This window comes from Perca flavescens, chromosome 13 (genome assembly GCF_004354835.1).
Source record: "Perca flavescens isolate YP-PL-M2 chromosome 13, PFLA_1.0, whole genome shotgun sequence".
NCBI classification, from domain to species: Eukaryota; Metazoa; Chordata; class Actinopteri; order Perciformes; family Percidae; genus Perca; species Perca flavescens.
In genome coordinates this window covers 8954462-8967452 of record NC_041343.1, presented here as the reverse complement: position 1 = coordinate 8967452, position 12991 = coordinate 8954462, and the positions used below count along the sequence as shown (strand labels likewise).

Sequence of the window (12991 nt, the reverse complement as noted above, 5' to 3'; positions counted from 1 at the left end):
CTTCACAATCACAGGGAGAGATCACAGCTAAATACATGGTCAATCAGGACAAATAACTGTCTTCAGGAGTGTTATTGAGGAGAAACATTGTTTTAGTTGTACATCATCTCTTTGTAGCCCCATTTGGAACTCAAGAGTGTGTAAACCCATCAATCATTCGAGAGGCTGCCATATGGTATCCAGACAGGTGTTAAAAGAGTTAGGATGACAGAGGACCACACAGTCAACAAGCTCATTAGCCTTCAGAGGAATCATGCTTACTTCTTTCATGAAGTGGAAAGTGTGTTCACACACTAATATAGGTTTTCTATAATGGTTCTAAATGACCGATGCAACGGTGGCCACTGCAATAGTAATACCAGGCAATTGAAAACACCACAGCAAAAGAAAGTTGACTGAATGATTGAGAATAAAGATAAAAACAGATAGAAAAGGCATACAAATACTGTCACGAATGGCACGAGTTAAAATCTCTAGCAACAAAATCGCATATCGCTGGGTCGCGAAAGCCTATCAGTGTTAAGATTCCCCCAATGTCCTGACAATGCTGACTCAAAAATGGAGGAACAAGTCATTGTAGCGGTCTGTGGGCATCCAGAGCTCTATAGTCGCTCATTATATGTACAGAGACCGGAGTAAAAAGGAGCTTTCTTAGGGAAAAGTAAGCAGGGAAGTTGGGAGGTTTGCTGAGCATGATGCTATATTCCAGCTACAGTTTCTCAGTGGCAAGTTGATTGAGCTGCCTTCATGCCTACATGTTCCAGTCTAGCATGGAGACATTGTTCTGCCTGTTTTACCCAACAAGGCACTATTTGCAACCTTTATACTGTATCTACTCACTGTCTTTAGACCACACACATTTAAATCATCCAGATGTTACAAAAATATACTGGATTTTGTTATTTGTTACAGGTACATTAAAAATAAAATATCTATTTTGTTAGTGGGATGGAGTAATGTACAGTAAGTGCATTATTCTGATAGTTTCTTACAGTGATGTTTCTCAATATACAAGCTATATGGGCATCAATCACAGACACGGAAATCAGATTGGTTTACTAATGTTTTTCAAAGGTCCAATGACATGGTGCTCTTTGGATGCTTTTATATAGGCCTTAGTGGTCCTCTAATACTGTATCTGAAGTCTCTTTTATATAGACCTTAGTGGTCCCCTAATACTGTATCTGGAGTCTCTTTTATATAGGCCTTAGTGGTCCCCTAATACTGTATCTGAAGTCAAGGTTGAGGGTGGGAGTGTGGCCTTGACCAACTGCTACTTTGCTTGTTTGAAAGCCATGATGTCTCTCTCTCATGGGTGGGCCAAATTCTCTGGGCGGGCAAAGCAGAGAAAGGGGAGCTAACCTTGCTCCTTATGACCTCATAAGGAGAAGATTCCAGATCGGCCCATCTGAGCTTTCTCAAAGGCAGAGCAGGATACCCAGGGCTCGGTTTACACCTATCGCCATTTCTAGCCACTGGGGGACCATAGGAAGGCTGGGGGAACTCATAGTAATGTTAAAAAAACTCATAAAGTTAAATTTTCATGCCATGGGACCTTTAAGTAGATCTTCTGTGCTAACAGGATATGCAGAGGTGTGAAATGAGGGACACTGTCACAATAGGTCAGTATAATACCTGCCTTCCAACCCTCTGTTTCTACGACAGCAGCTACAGCTCTGTCCCAGATTAAATGTCGAGAAAATGTGCTGCGCACACAAATTCAGTGTAACATCACTGTAATCCAGCACAAATAATAATCCAACTGCATGTTCTAAGATGTAAAAGTGTCAAACTCACTTTGCATAATCCTGTATCTTTAAAATTCCTCTGGTTTATATATTTCATAGAACCAGACAATATATTAAAGTCTGCAATGTGAAAAAAACACAACCATAGTTTGAGAAATTGATTAAAAATCTACCATCAAATGTTTTGTTTTTTAAAAGGGGTGATAGAATGATTATATAGGGTATTTCACACTGTTCCTTATGGTCTCCTAATGGGGTATGTAACAATGGTTGGGCTGAAAATGGTCTGGTTGATATTTTATTGGCCCTTATGCATCCCTGTGTTTTGGCCCTATTTGTAACAACAGCTCTTCTTCCAGATATGGTATGCTCATGAATATCTAGATGAGCTGCGCGCTGACTGGTTGAGCGAATTGCCATACGGACACATTAGAGATGCGCGCTGATTGGTTGAGCGAATCGCCATACACACACATTAGAGACGCGATACAGAGACAGATATTCCAGTTTCGTTACCAAATTCACTTCTGAGACTTTTTTATGCGAGAAATCAACTATATAAAGCTCAGATCGTTTTCTCGTTTTAGGAAAATTTATGGCTAATTGCAAATTTGGTAAGACGTGTCGGACTTTAGGAGCTCCACACAGTCTGACGAGAAAGCGGCAGCCTGCTGGGCTCCATACCCAGGGCAAAGTCACCCTTTGTGGATTACTACACCGGGGCTCCGCGGCCGGCTGCTGGCATAACTAAAATATATTTACGGTTTGAATTTCATCACGCCACTTATATAACATCTACCCCAATGTCTTATAAAGCTAACATTGTGTCCGATTTGAAGTTAAGGTATTTTTATGAACTCAGGGTCTTGTTAGGAGGAGCAGCTAGCTAACTAGCTATATGTCCCATTCAATACAATGGGGAAAAATCGTGACCGTTCTCTTAGTACACTCATGGGCGTGACAAAGGTACAGGTTTTGAGATGCTTACGTAAGCAACTAGCTTTGAGATTCGCCCGTTTTCAGCGGCAGTTTCAAAATATGAGATTTTCATAGTAAAAGGGGTGTCAATGGGATTTTGAGCTTATATGTATGTCATATTTACCCACCGAACTGTCGTTATTCAATTATGACAGGGTAAAATCGGTTTTCATTCTATCACCCCTTTAAAGAAGACTGGTGATGCTCTAACACACTAGACTATGTCTGCTACTCTCTTAAGATTAGTGGGACGCCTCTCACATGTCTCCAGGCCCCAAACACTTTCATGTTAACCATCAAGAATGGTACTGGAAGACTCAACAAATGTTCCAAACTTACCTTGCGTATGCCTTCCACTTCAAAACCATTGAGGTTTGCATAAAGCGAGTGGTGCCTTTTCCCCAACAATGATGTTGTGATATTAGCTGTGGTTGGGACTGCCGTGTCCAAGAGACCATGTTGCTTATTACTCTGTTCTTCTGAACCCCTCAACTCCTGCTGTTGTTGTTGCCCAAGAGCTTCAGCCACCTCCTGGCTCTCCATCTCTGTGTGTGCCGGTGCAGGCTCTGGCTGCTCAGGCCGAGTGCACAAGTCATACATCACTCTCTGTCAAAGTCAAACAGCGCAGACGGGATCAATATGACTAAATGAGGTACCCAGGCATAACCGAGCCATCGCAGGCTTTTCATTTGCTGGACGAGAATTACAGAGATTAGCTGTGGCAGGTTGACTTTAAAATGTTAAAGATGTCACGGTCTTCTCTTTCTCCAGCAGTTCATAAGCAGGAGTGTTGTTTTTCCACAGCTAAGGTGAAGTGTCTGAAACCAAGCAAAGAACTGTTATTGCCATGGTTGTTGGTAACTTATTACCAAGTCTCAAATTTGGAAATCCTTTTAAAGTGGGAGTTTAAAATCTGTTAGAGCAAGAGTCTGTGTGCCATATCCAAAACAAATAAAAACAGCAAAATCATGAGTTGTAAAGTACCTCCTCCTCCTCCTCCTCTGCGCTGTGACGTTATCCAAAATGAGGACAATCAGCTCCGAAGGGATCTTACATATTTTCGGCCTTGGCTTGTGAAGGCAATTCAATGACTGTCATCGTCCTGGTAGCCTTCTTGAGCATTCTGTGGTTAGTATTTATTACAGTATAGCATTCAGAGTTCTGCTCACTGCACTGACAGCCTGTTTCTTCATGCCTTACCACTCGGTCATCTCACAGGGGTTTGTCAGAAGTACTTGGCCAGAAAAGGCAAAAAAACACCAGTCCACTTAACATACGTAATGCTGAAATAGCGCATGGAGGCCCAACTGAAATAGCAAACAAGAAGAGACGTGCGATGCAGAAAAAAACAAGAAAATTATCTAACTAACAGGTCTCTTTACTCCAGTCCCCGTTCTCTCAGTAAGGCTGGGATGTGGGTGGCATGTTGACTCTTCAGCTGTGAGTCTATCTTCATTGATGTTGCCGTGTAAAAAATAATTTCATCCAGATGCAATAAGACCCGACAGGCTGGTTAATCCCATCTTGGTTACAGCGCAATAAAAAGGTGAAGAAAGAGGATGAAGGGAAAAATGTGTCTGTGTAAGACGGCGAGTGTCGCTGAGAGGAGGGGGTAGGGAGGACTGCTTCCATCCTCCTATCACAAAAAGGCAGGCTTTGAGACGGGGCCCAATCATTACCGCGACTAGAGCATGTTTCCATGGAGATGACGCTGGAATGATGTTGGCTGCCTCTTGAACAATCAATAGGCAGTACACACTGCAACACGGGGAGGCTGCAGACGCAGGCAGGCAGAGAAACAAGTGTGTCCAATCCAGACTAATTCTAATGTTTTACTACAGTTGTGCCCTAGAGAAACAAATAAGATGTCTTAAAGGTAATGAATGCTACTCATGTGTAATTTAGCCTTCGACACAGAGATTAAAAAAACATGTAAAGCAGTAGCATCTGACGATGCTAAAAATAAACTCTCACAACTTATGTCATTTAGCCTTGCTGCCCTCCTCTCTACTACAGGAGGTACTACCAGGGACTTCACCTATTTATTTATCAAATGAGCAAAGCAGCTTAATGAATCGCCTTAACGAGCAGTGGCCTGAATACTGGCTGTGAGGGGGGCTTGTTAAGTTATTTGGGATGCCGTCTGGTTAAATCCTCACTCAGTCTTGACAAACCATACATTATTTGAAAGCACAAAAGGCTCAAAATTCGATCTGGGTAAAATATTTTAAGATCCCAATATTACTGTGGCTTATTTTACAGAACAGTACAAAAGAAGAGATGAAATAAAAAAAATTTACATTTTACTTTATTACCATGTTTGTACCTCTGTAGACTCTTTGATAGTAATAGTAGTAATAGTAATAGTTTGGGTGTCTTTTGTCGAGCTTGTGCACAAAAAACAGGGGCATTTGTTAAGTGGTTAAAAAATAATAATAATAATAAGAAGAAGAAGAAGAAGAAGAAGAAATCCTTAAGGTGCTTCCAGACAGCGACTGGATTACACTGCGTCTGCCACTGAGCAACGTCTGTGTTCTGTATTATAAATGGACGGCAGAGGGGTGCAACCACACTGATGTACAGTAGGTACCAGCTACCTCCGATTTTATAAATAACCTGTACCACACGCTTATAGGCTGCTGCTATCCACCTACTCCAATCTCATCATCAAGTAGCTAAATAGAGCAGTTTGTATCTTAAACTTTGAGAAATGGTTAGCAATATGTACACATGTACCCATATTTAAAATCTCACTTCATGGTACTGGTATTGGGATCATTTTCATGTTGGGTAACATGAGGCCAGTCATTGCTGTGGCACTAAGTACTGTATCACCCACTGTGACTGAATGTATGCAAATGGTAGCGGAAATACAAAATGTTATGACATCAAAACAAAGAAACTGTCTTTAATGTGAACCGTCTCACTATGGACTGTACCCTATCCACTTTTCAAGGTCAGTATTGGTGCAGAAACTGATCTGGTATATAATGGATCAGCGCATCCCTAGTGACAAGTTGAAAAAGTTCAACCATCATCAACTCAGGCAAAAAATTTATAAAAGTTCAACCATCATCAACTCATGCAGAAAAAAACAGCTATGTTCACAATAGTGGCAGCAGCCTACTCTCCTTGCAGTGGCACAGCTGCTGTTGTGTTCACATTGGAAAAAATGGAGGAGGCGGATGCAAATGCTCGCTATCTAAAAGTACCTTAAGGATCATTTTCACCATAAGGCAATGGAGATTTATCATCCGGTATATATTTTGCTATACTGTTCAAACTTAATACAGTATCTCTGTTTGTTTTAAGGCCACTGTGAGCATGTTGCAAATTAATGAACAGTTTAATTAAATCTCCCTCTGCTGAAATACATTGATACATGTCACAATAGGTAAAATGTAGTTACACATTAATCTCAGGTATCACTCCAAACGCCTCTTTTCCAGCCTATTCAACTCCTCTACAGCAGGCCAAAATGTACTTTAAAAGGTCAACTCTCTCGCACCACGCAGTTCAAAGTACGTATTACAACTACGGTAGCCTTCACGCTTCAAAAAGCCGGTCTCTTGCTCTTTTCAATATCCTTTTTCTTTTTCTGGACAAAGAAGAAGACTCCCGTTCCTGAAATTTGGATTTTGAATACGTGTGGTCCTCCAGGTTTCCTTCTTCAAACTTGCTGGGGCGCGATATTATTTTTCCCACTATGGCCATGCCATGACCCGCCCTTCAATAGTATTCACACACTACTATTGGCCAGGCGTCCATGCTTACATGTACAGGTCCTATCCCCTGACCAATCTCCTAACCCAAACATAACCCTGACTCGAGGTCAAATGCCTAACCCCAACCAATTTAGCTGCTTCGTAGGGCGGGTCTTGGCGTGACCATAGTGGGATTCCCATTAGCAGCATTAGCAGCACCTGTGAGTTTATCATGTGACAGCAAAAACGCGAAAGGCGGAGCAGTATATCCTGTAGGTCCCTCACCGGCTAACATATTTCAAGATGGCGCATGAATATGGAGCATCTACCCCAGTTCATGCAAATGTAAAATTTCAAGCCAATAGGAATACTTGGAATTGATGGGGGTGGTAAATATTCATGAAAAAGGACAAGTTTGTGAACGGGCAATACAGATTTTGATAATGAACAACTAAACACGTTATAGACTGGACCTTTAACACTTTGTGACTGCTTTGTTGTTGATACAAAGCTTGCTGAAGCTTTAGAGTGTGGCTGCTTTGATAAAAGGTGACAGTCTACCTCCTCTTCCTTTAAAGGTCACTGTTAGAAAACCCATGTCTGGTTGCAGCAAAGTTAAAAATAGACGTTTGCCTTATTGTTTTCAACTGATATTTTTCTGGTACACTGCCAGTGCAGTCAACACTAAGATCATTTACAATGGCTCACTCGGAAAATGAAAGTGATATTCATTTTCCCTTAACGGTCTATAATCCCCATTTCATAATGTACTGATATGTAGTATGGTCACTCAGTAACACAAGAAATGGGGGCAATTTTCATAGACAGATAGGTACAAAAAATGAAGAGCCTCAATCAGACAGAAATTAACTTCTTACTTTGCCCTTATGTTGCATTTCACAGCTTCAGTCTATTCCCTTATTAATTACAGTGTGCTCACAAGACCATGGCTTGAGTAGCCTAAAGACTAAAACCAAACTGAACACTATTTATATTCTGGTTGAGCTCCTTTAATAATATAAATGTACTCTGCTTGGGAGAAAGAGGTGCTGACAGCAAAACAACCAACAGAGAAAGAAATGGTAAGAGATCACTGTTGCACACATGACCACTGCCACCAGCAAGTGTACTTATCACATGTTCTACAGCAGACAATACAGTAAATATCTCACTGAGCATAAAACAAAGAAAAGGCATCTAGTCAGCAAAACCTACTGCATGTCAAACAGCATATGCTTTGCACAGAAATGAGCTTGACATAATAGCAGGAGCATGCAAGAAATATGAGGCAAGTGGGCCCTGCTCTTTAGACACAGTCGAGGCTTTGATTAATTATTCAATTTCCTCTCTATGACAACTTCAATACAAAATTTAAGAGATGGAAACACACTGACCCGCTTCTGCCCATCAACAAGAGGCATAAACAGATCCACCCACACGTCATAAACCCTCCTCTCTGTTAACATCTTGCACAATTCTTCTTCTCTGACAACCGTAGCACTGGCAACATTAAAATTTTACACCATACCACACCAGTCATATTAAGTCTTGTGTTGTCTTCTTGTAGACTATAAACTTGTTGTCCTTTCGGGTCAAAATTACAAATGAACTTTTTTTGACTCTTTTTACATGTTTTTTTAAATGTTTTTTGTCACTTTTTTCGACGCTTTTTTTAAATACATGGTCAATGAACATAATTTAAATGACATAATACCTATTTTTTGTTTAACAAAACAGAAATTGTGGATTATTTTTGACGGTTAAGATCAGAGGAATTTGAATGAGTTTATTTCAAATGCTATAAAATTGAAAAAAACAAAACAAAAAAACCCCACCCACAATTCAATGAAAGTAATCATTAATTTTACCTGCCAAGAATGTTACATGGCTTCCATACAACGTACATCCACGCATTCATGTTATTTTGGGGCAATTTGGTTCAAAGAAACCCATAATTCCGATGATGAAATGTAGGAGTGCACAATTCAGAAAATGTCACGATTCAATATTTTTTAGGCTCACGATTTGATTCAAAATCGATTTTTGATTCAAAAATGATTCTCAATGAAAAAAAAAACGTTTTGCAGTATGAAAATGTAGTTACTTTCCCCATGTGATTGCAGTAGACATACAATTAAAAAGAAAAGAAACAACAAATTAAATGTAGTTTGATATTACTTTATATATCTTCATACAAAAATAAAACAACTAAAAACTGCAAAGTGCCAAGCATTGGCCAGCTTTCAAATACATTTAATTGAAGTATAAAATAAAAATAGATTAAAATAGATAGATAAAAAGAGTGGGCGTTTAGAGCATTGAAAGAGAGTGCGTTGGCTGACTGCCATGTTGGGTACTTTAGGTTGTTGTTGGTCCACATCTTTAATGTTAATCTCTGGATGATGTTGTACCATGTGAGTTCTCAAGTTTGTGGTTTTCCAAAATACTTAACTTTCGCTTTGCAAAGCCTGCATATAGCATGATTCTGTGAGGTTTGCCATTGTTTTGTGCCAACTAAACTACTTCCTCTGCACTCATTCTTCCTTTGATTATGCAAGAGTGCCCGGGCGTCAGTGTGAATCGCAGTGCCATCTATGGGAATGGCGAGCTAAACTCATTTCAGGACAATAGTATAGACGCCATTACAAAATGAAAAGAAAAAATAAATATATATATATATATATATATATATATATATATATATATATATGAATCATATGAATATATTTATGAATTGATTTTTGGAATTCTATGAATCAATTTTGAATCAGTAGAGCTTGAATCGCGATATAAATATGAATCAATTTTTTTGCACAACCCTAAAAAAAATGGGTCAAATTTGACCCGAGAACAACACAAGGGTCAAATGTTTTTAACATATCCTGCATCATAATGACAACTAAAAAGCCTGCAACATTAGCTAGGTTTTGGTTCTTTTTTGTTGTTGTATTAGAGTGAAGTCTAAATGTTAAAAAAAACTCCTCATGGAAATCTTTCCAGTTGGTGTTAAGCTCTCTTACTGCTGCTGGCTAGGCACCACTGCTGCCTTTACAAAATTGTGGTGCCTGAGGATAATACCACATACTAAGCTTAGTTCAAAGAGGAGAGAATTATTTACACACGGTCTTCACTTGACTGAGGCTACTTGATATGCAAAAACTACTAATAAAGAAGACAGAGAGTTGGCTAGTATAGCCTAAATAGTTTACCCCTCAGTTGGTTTGTATATAATGGGTACTCAGTGGTCATACCAACTCCTGGTACAGGCTTTCAGCCCATTGGTATAAAGATCTATGGGAAAAAAAGTGGTCATTGATTTGCAATGACTGTGGTTTCCATTATGCCATGTTCTGTGATGCAGCCTGTGCCGTGTGTGCCACATCAAACTAATATATAGGTTTTGAGTTGACGACCATTATTAGTTAGCAGTTCAGCTTCTGTGAGGTTACATTCCTGTATGATTACAGTGGTGATCCGCTTATGTTTAGATAATCATAAGCCTACGTCTATATCTATATTTTGTGCATATGAGCTTATTAAAAATGCACAGGACTGTTTACAAAAAAATATATTCAAAATAACTTTGCCACAAATCCTTCAGGGCTTCATAGTCCATATGAGTATAAAGCAAGTCCACCAAAGAAAAGTGTAAAGACATTACACTTCTATAGTATATTCCAAGTCTGCCACCAACATATTGTATGGAAGTGCATACTGATGCAGTTTCTGAATTAAAGTTAATAGAGAATATGCTAGCAATACTGTACATACTTACTTAATTTTGGAACCACATGCAGAATTAAAAAATATGAAATAGCTTACCTCCATGTTTCTCTCCATACATTTGGAAGGCGATGACTTGTTTGACCCAAAGGACTCAGCGCAGTAGGAGGGCTGGTTGTCCCAGCCTGCATGGGGAGCGTTGCGAGGGTGACAAATATTCAGAGAGCGGCTCCAACAGGTGTCCCCGAATGCAGCGGAGGTGCAGAGCTCAGCTGCACAGACGTCCCTCCCTAAAGGCTGCTCTCTTCGATCTTGTTTGGTTTTCTTAGGTGAGTGGGAGACAGTCTGCAATCTCTGTGGCAAGGCCCTGGAGTAGGTTAGAAGAGGCTTTTTCTGACAGGAGTTACTGCCGTCTTCATGACTTGGCTTTCTTGGCACACTGTTGAAAATGAAGCTGGGGTGTCCTGCTCTCTGCCTCCCCTGCAACAGTCTTCCATGGGCCTCTAGCAGGTGGCAGAGAAAGACGGCCTTTTCTAGCTCAAATTCCTGCCTGTGATGCAATTTATAGACTGCCTGCTCACCATTTATCTTCTCATACAGCGTCAGCAGCAACTGCTCCAGCTTTGTGTATGTTTCTCTACTGCACAGACAAAAAGCCTCTTTATCTTTGGACTCAACTTTAGTGTATTGTCCACGGTCTTTAATATTCCCCTCCTTAGCCAGCAGACACTGGTATCTGTTAGAGTGCCTGTCCTTTTGGCACCCTCGCCGGGCCGCCAGCTCCTTCACAGCCCTCTGCTGTTCCCTCTCCGCTTTTTCACGCAGGTGCCTCAGCTCCACAGAGAGGTGTCCAAGGGCCTGCAGTGTTTGCTTCTTCTCTGCTTCCCAATCAGCACGCAGCCTCTCTAGCTCCTGTCCATAGTCCTTCTGGCCCTGGCATGGTTTCTTGGATGACAGTGCCAGAGGGTTATCCCTGTCTTCCCTCATTATGCCACTTTCACAGCACAACATGCAAGGAACAGCGAGACGTATTCATTTCTAAAAAGGGGCCATGCATCAGAACTAAGAGGAAGTGCAGGTGGGTGATGGGGGGGGGTTGTTGCACATTCAGCATACAATTATCACACCAGGTCACTGGAAAGATGAGACAGTGGAGGGTGTCAGAGAATTGGAGAAATGGTCAGGTATTTTCAAATGTTTTAGATGAATGTAGAAACAGGAAATTAAATGTTTCCAGCATGTTGAAAGCAGGTGATGATTTCACTATTGGTCCTCTCTGTTAGATGAAGGATTAGGGAAAAAAAGAGGTTTAAAAGAGCATTAGGAAAGCATGCACAATTAATACACCAATGAAAACTTCTTCTTTTGTTATTTAGAGAGAGATAATTTGCCTCTGGAAACTCTTTCTATGCAGTGAGGTCTAAAGAAAACCGTGGCAATAGCTGCAATGTTAAGTCCAACCAGGGGGCAAAGGGCAAAAATGCCCCAATAAATCCAAGAATACCCCTAAACACTAATAACCATTTTTTTAAAGTGGTGCCCCGCAAATTTATATTTTTTAATTTCCTACACTGAGTCCAACCAATATATAATTTAATTGTGTGTATCTACATAGTTTGTGTAGATACACACAATTTTTCATTACAGACGCCTTACCAAGCAAATTCTGACTGTATTTATATCTGATATGTTAATCCGTTCTAAACCTTGCTCGTTAATAGATGTTTATGCAGATGGATGACAGAACTAACAACCTTTAAACCGATGAGAACGTAAAAACAAAAACAGCACGAGCTGCGACTAATGGAGCTAATGCTTTGGAGCAGAACCTAACAGTCAGCTGAGGATGCAACAAGTGAACTGGTGAACTTCCAATAAAAAGCTTAAACAGCAATGCATCGTTAGCTATCATTTTTACCCATCACTAGCTCAATTTAGCGGTGCCCGGGATACGGTTCATATTACAAAGGATGGGGACTTGTCCGGTCACTGGCTAATTAACTAGCATAATTTACCAAGCTAGCTAGTACATGTTCAAGCTGATGCTGGTGTAGTTAACGCTAATGACGTGAATAACAGTCTGTAGTATACTGGAGCTGGAACAAGTCCTGACCACTAGCTTCTAACGTTCCATCCTGTTAGCCAGGGTTAGCTCAACGTTACCGTTATGTTTTCTAGCCACAACTCGTTATCAAACTCACCTCTCAGCGGACTCAACTCTTATATTTAACTTTTCATCAGTGGAGTCATCCTCTTTCAACCACGCTACTTTCGTCTGCATTTAAATTTGCTGTCTGACAACACTGAGACTGTTTACTACGTTAGTTGTTAAAGGTCAATACAGCCATGCAAGAAGAGGTTTGTTGTTTATCTGTGGCACTCGTGTCACAGTCTGTGCCCAGCGGCCCGTCCTGAACCAGTGATGCCTTCACGTACGCCTTCATGTGCCTGGCCATATTATTTAAAGACCCGCTGGAATCACTGTACGACTTTCGTACTACGTTAGGAATACAAGAAAGTCATGGGAATAGATTTGCGTTTCTCTGTAACAACAGAACGAGAAAATGAATGTGTGTTGGCTATGTAATCAAAGTTAAGTAATGTATCAAATTGTATTCTATACATAGCATTCCCTCTAATTGGCCTTTACTCTACTCCTAAACTCCCTAGTTAATAAAATTAAGTGTGGAAAATAGGTCTGGCTATGCGAAACAAGTTCATAAAGAAATGTCCGCCTTGGCTTTTACAGATTTGTTGAGTCGTTTGTGTGCGTTTTTACAATAATACCAGTATGGCCGATATTCCCTGAAGACAACACTATCATTACGTCCAACGAAC

The 12991-nt window shown here is 40.4% G+C and overlaps 1 protein-coding gene across 5 annotated transcripts in view; it reads right to left on the bottom strand.

Annotated features, from left to right (window-relative positions):
• tspoap1 (TSPO associated protein 1) overlaps window positions 1-11239 on the bottom strand; it is a 71492-nt gene extending 60253 nt beyond the window's left edge. For all 5 annotated transcript variants that reach the window (XM_028596360.1, XM_028596362.1, XM_028596363.1 and 2 more), the window contains exon 1: window positions 10253-11239. In XM_028596360.1, the coding sequence (XP_028452161.1) occupies window positions 10253-11164 (912 nt within the window). In that variant the 5' untranslated portion in view covers window positions 11165-11239. The remainder of the gene's footprint in view (window positions 1-10252) is intronic.
• Between the last annotated feature and the right edge of the window lie 1752 nt (window positions 11240-12991).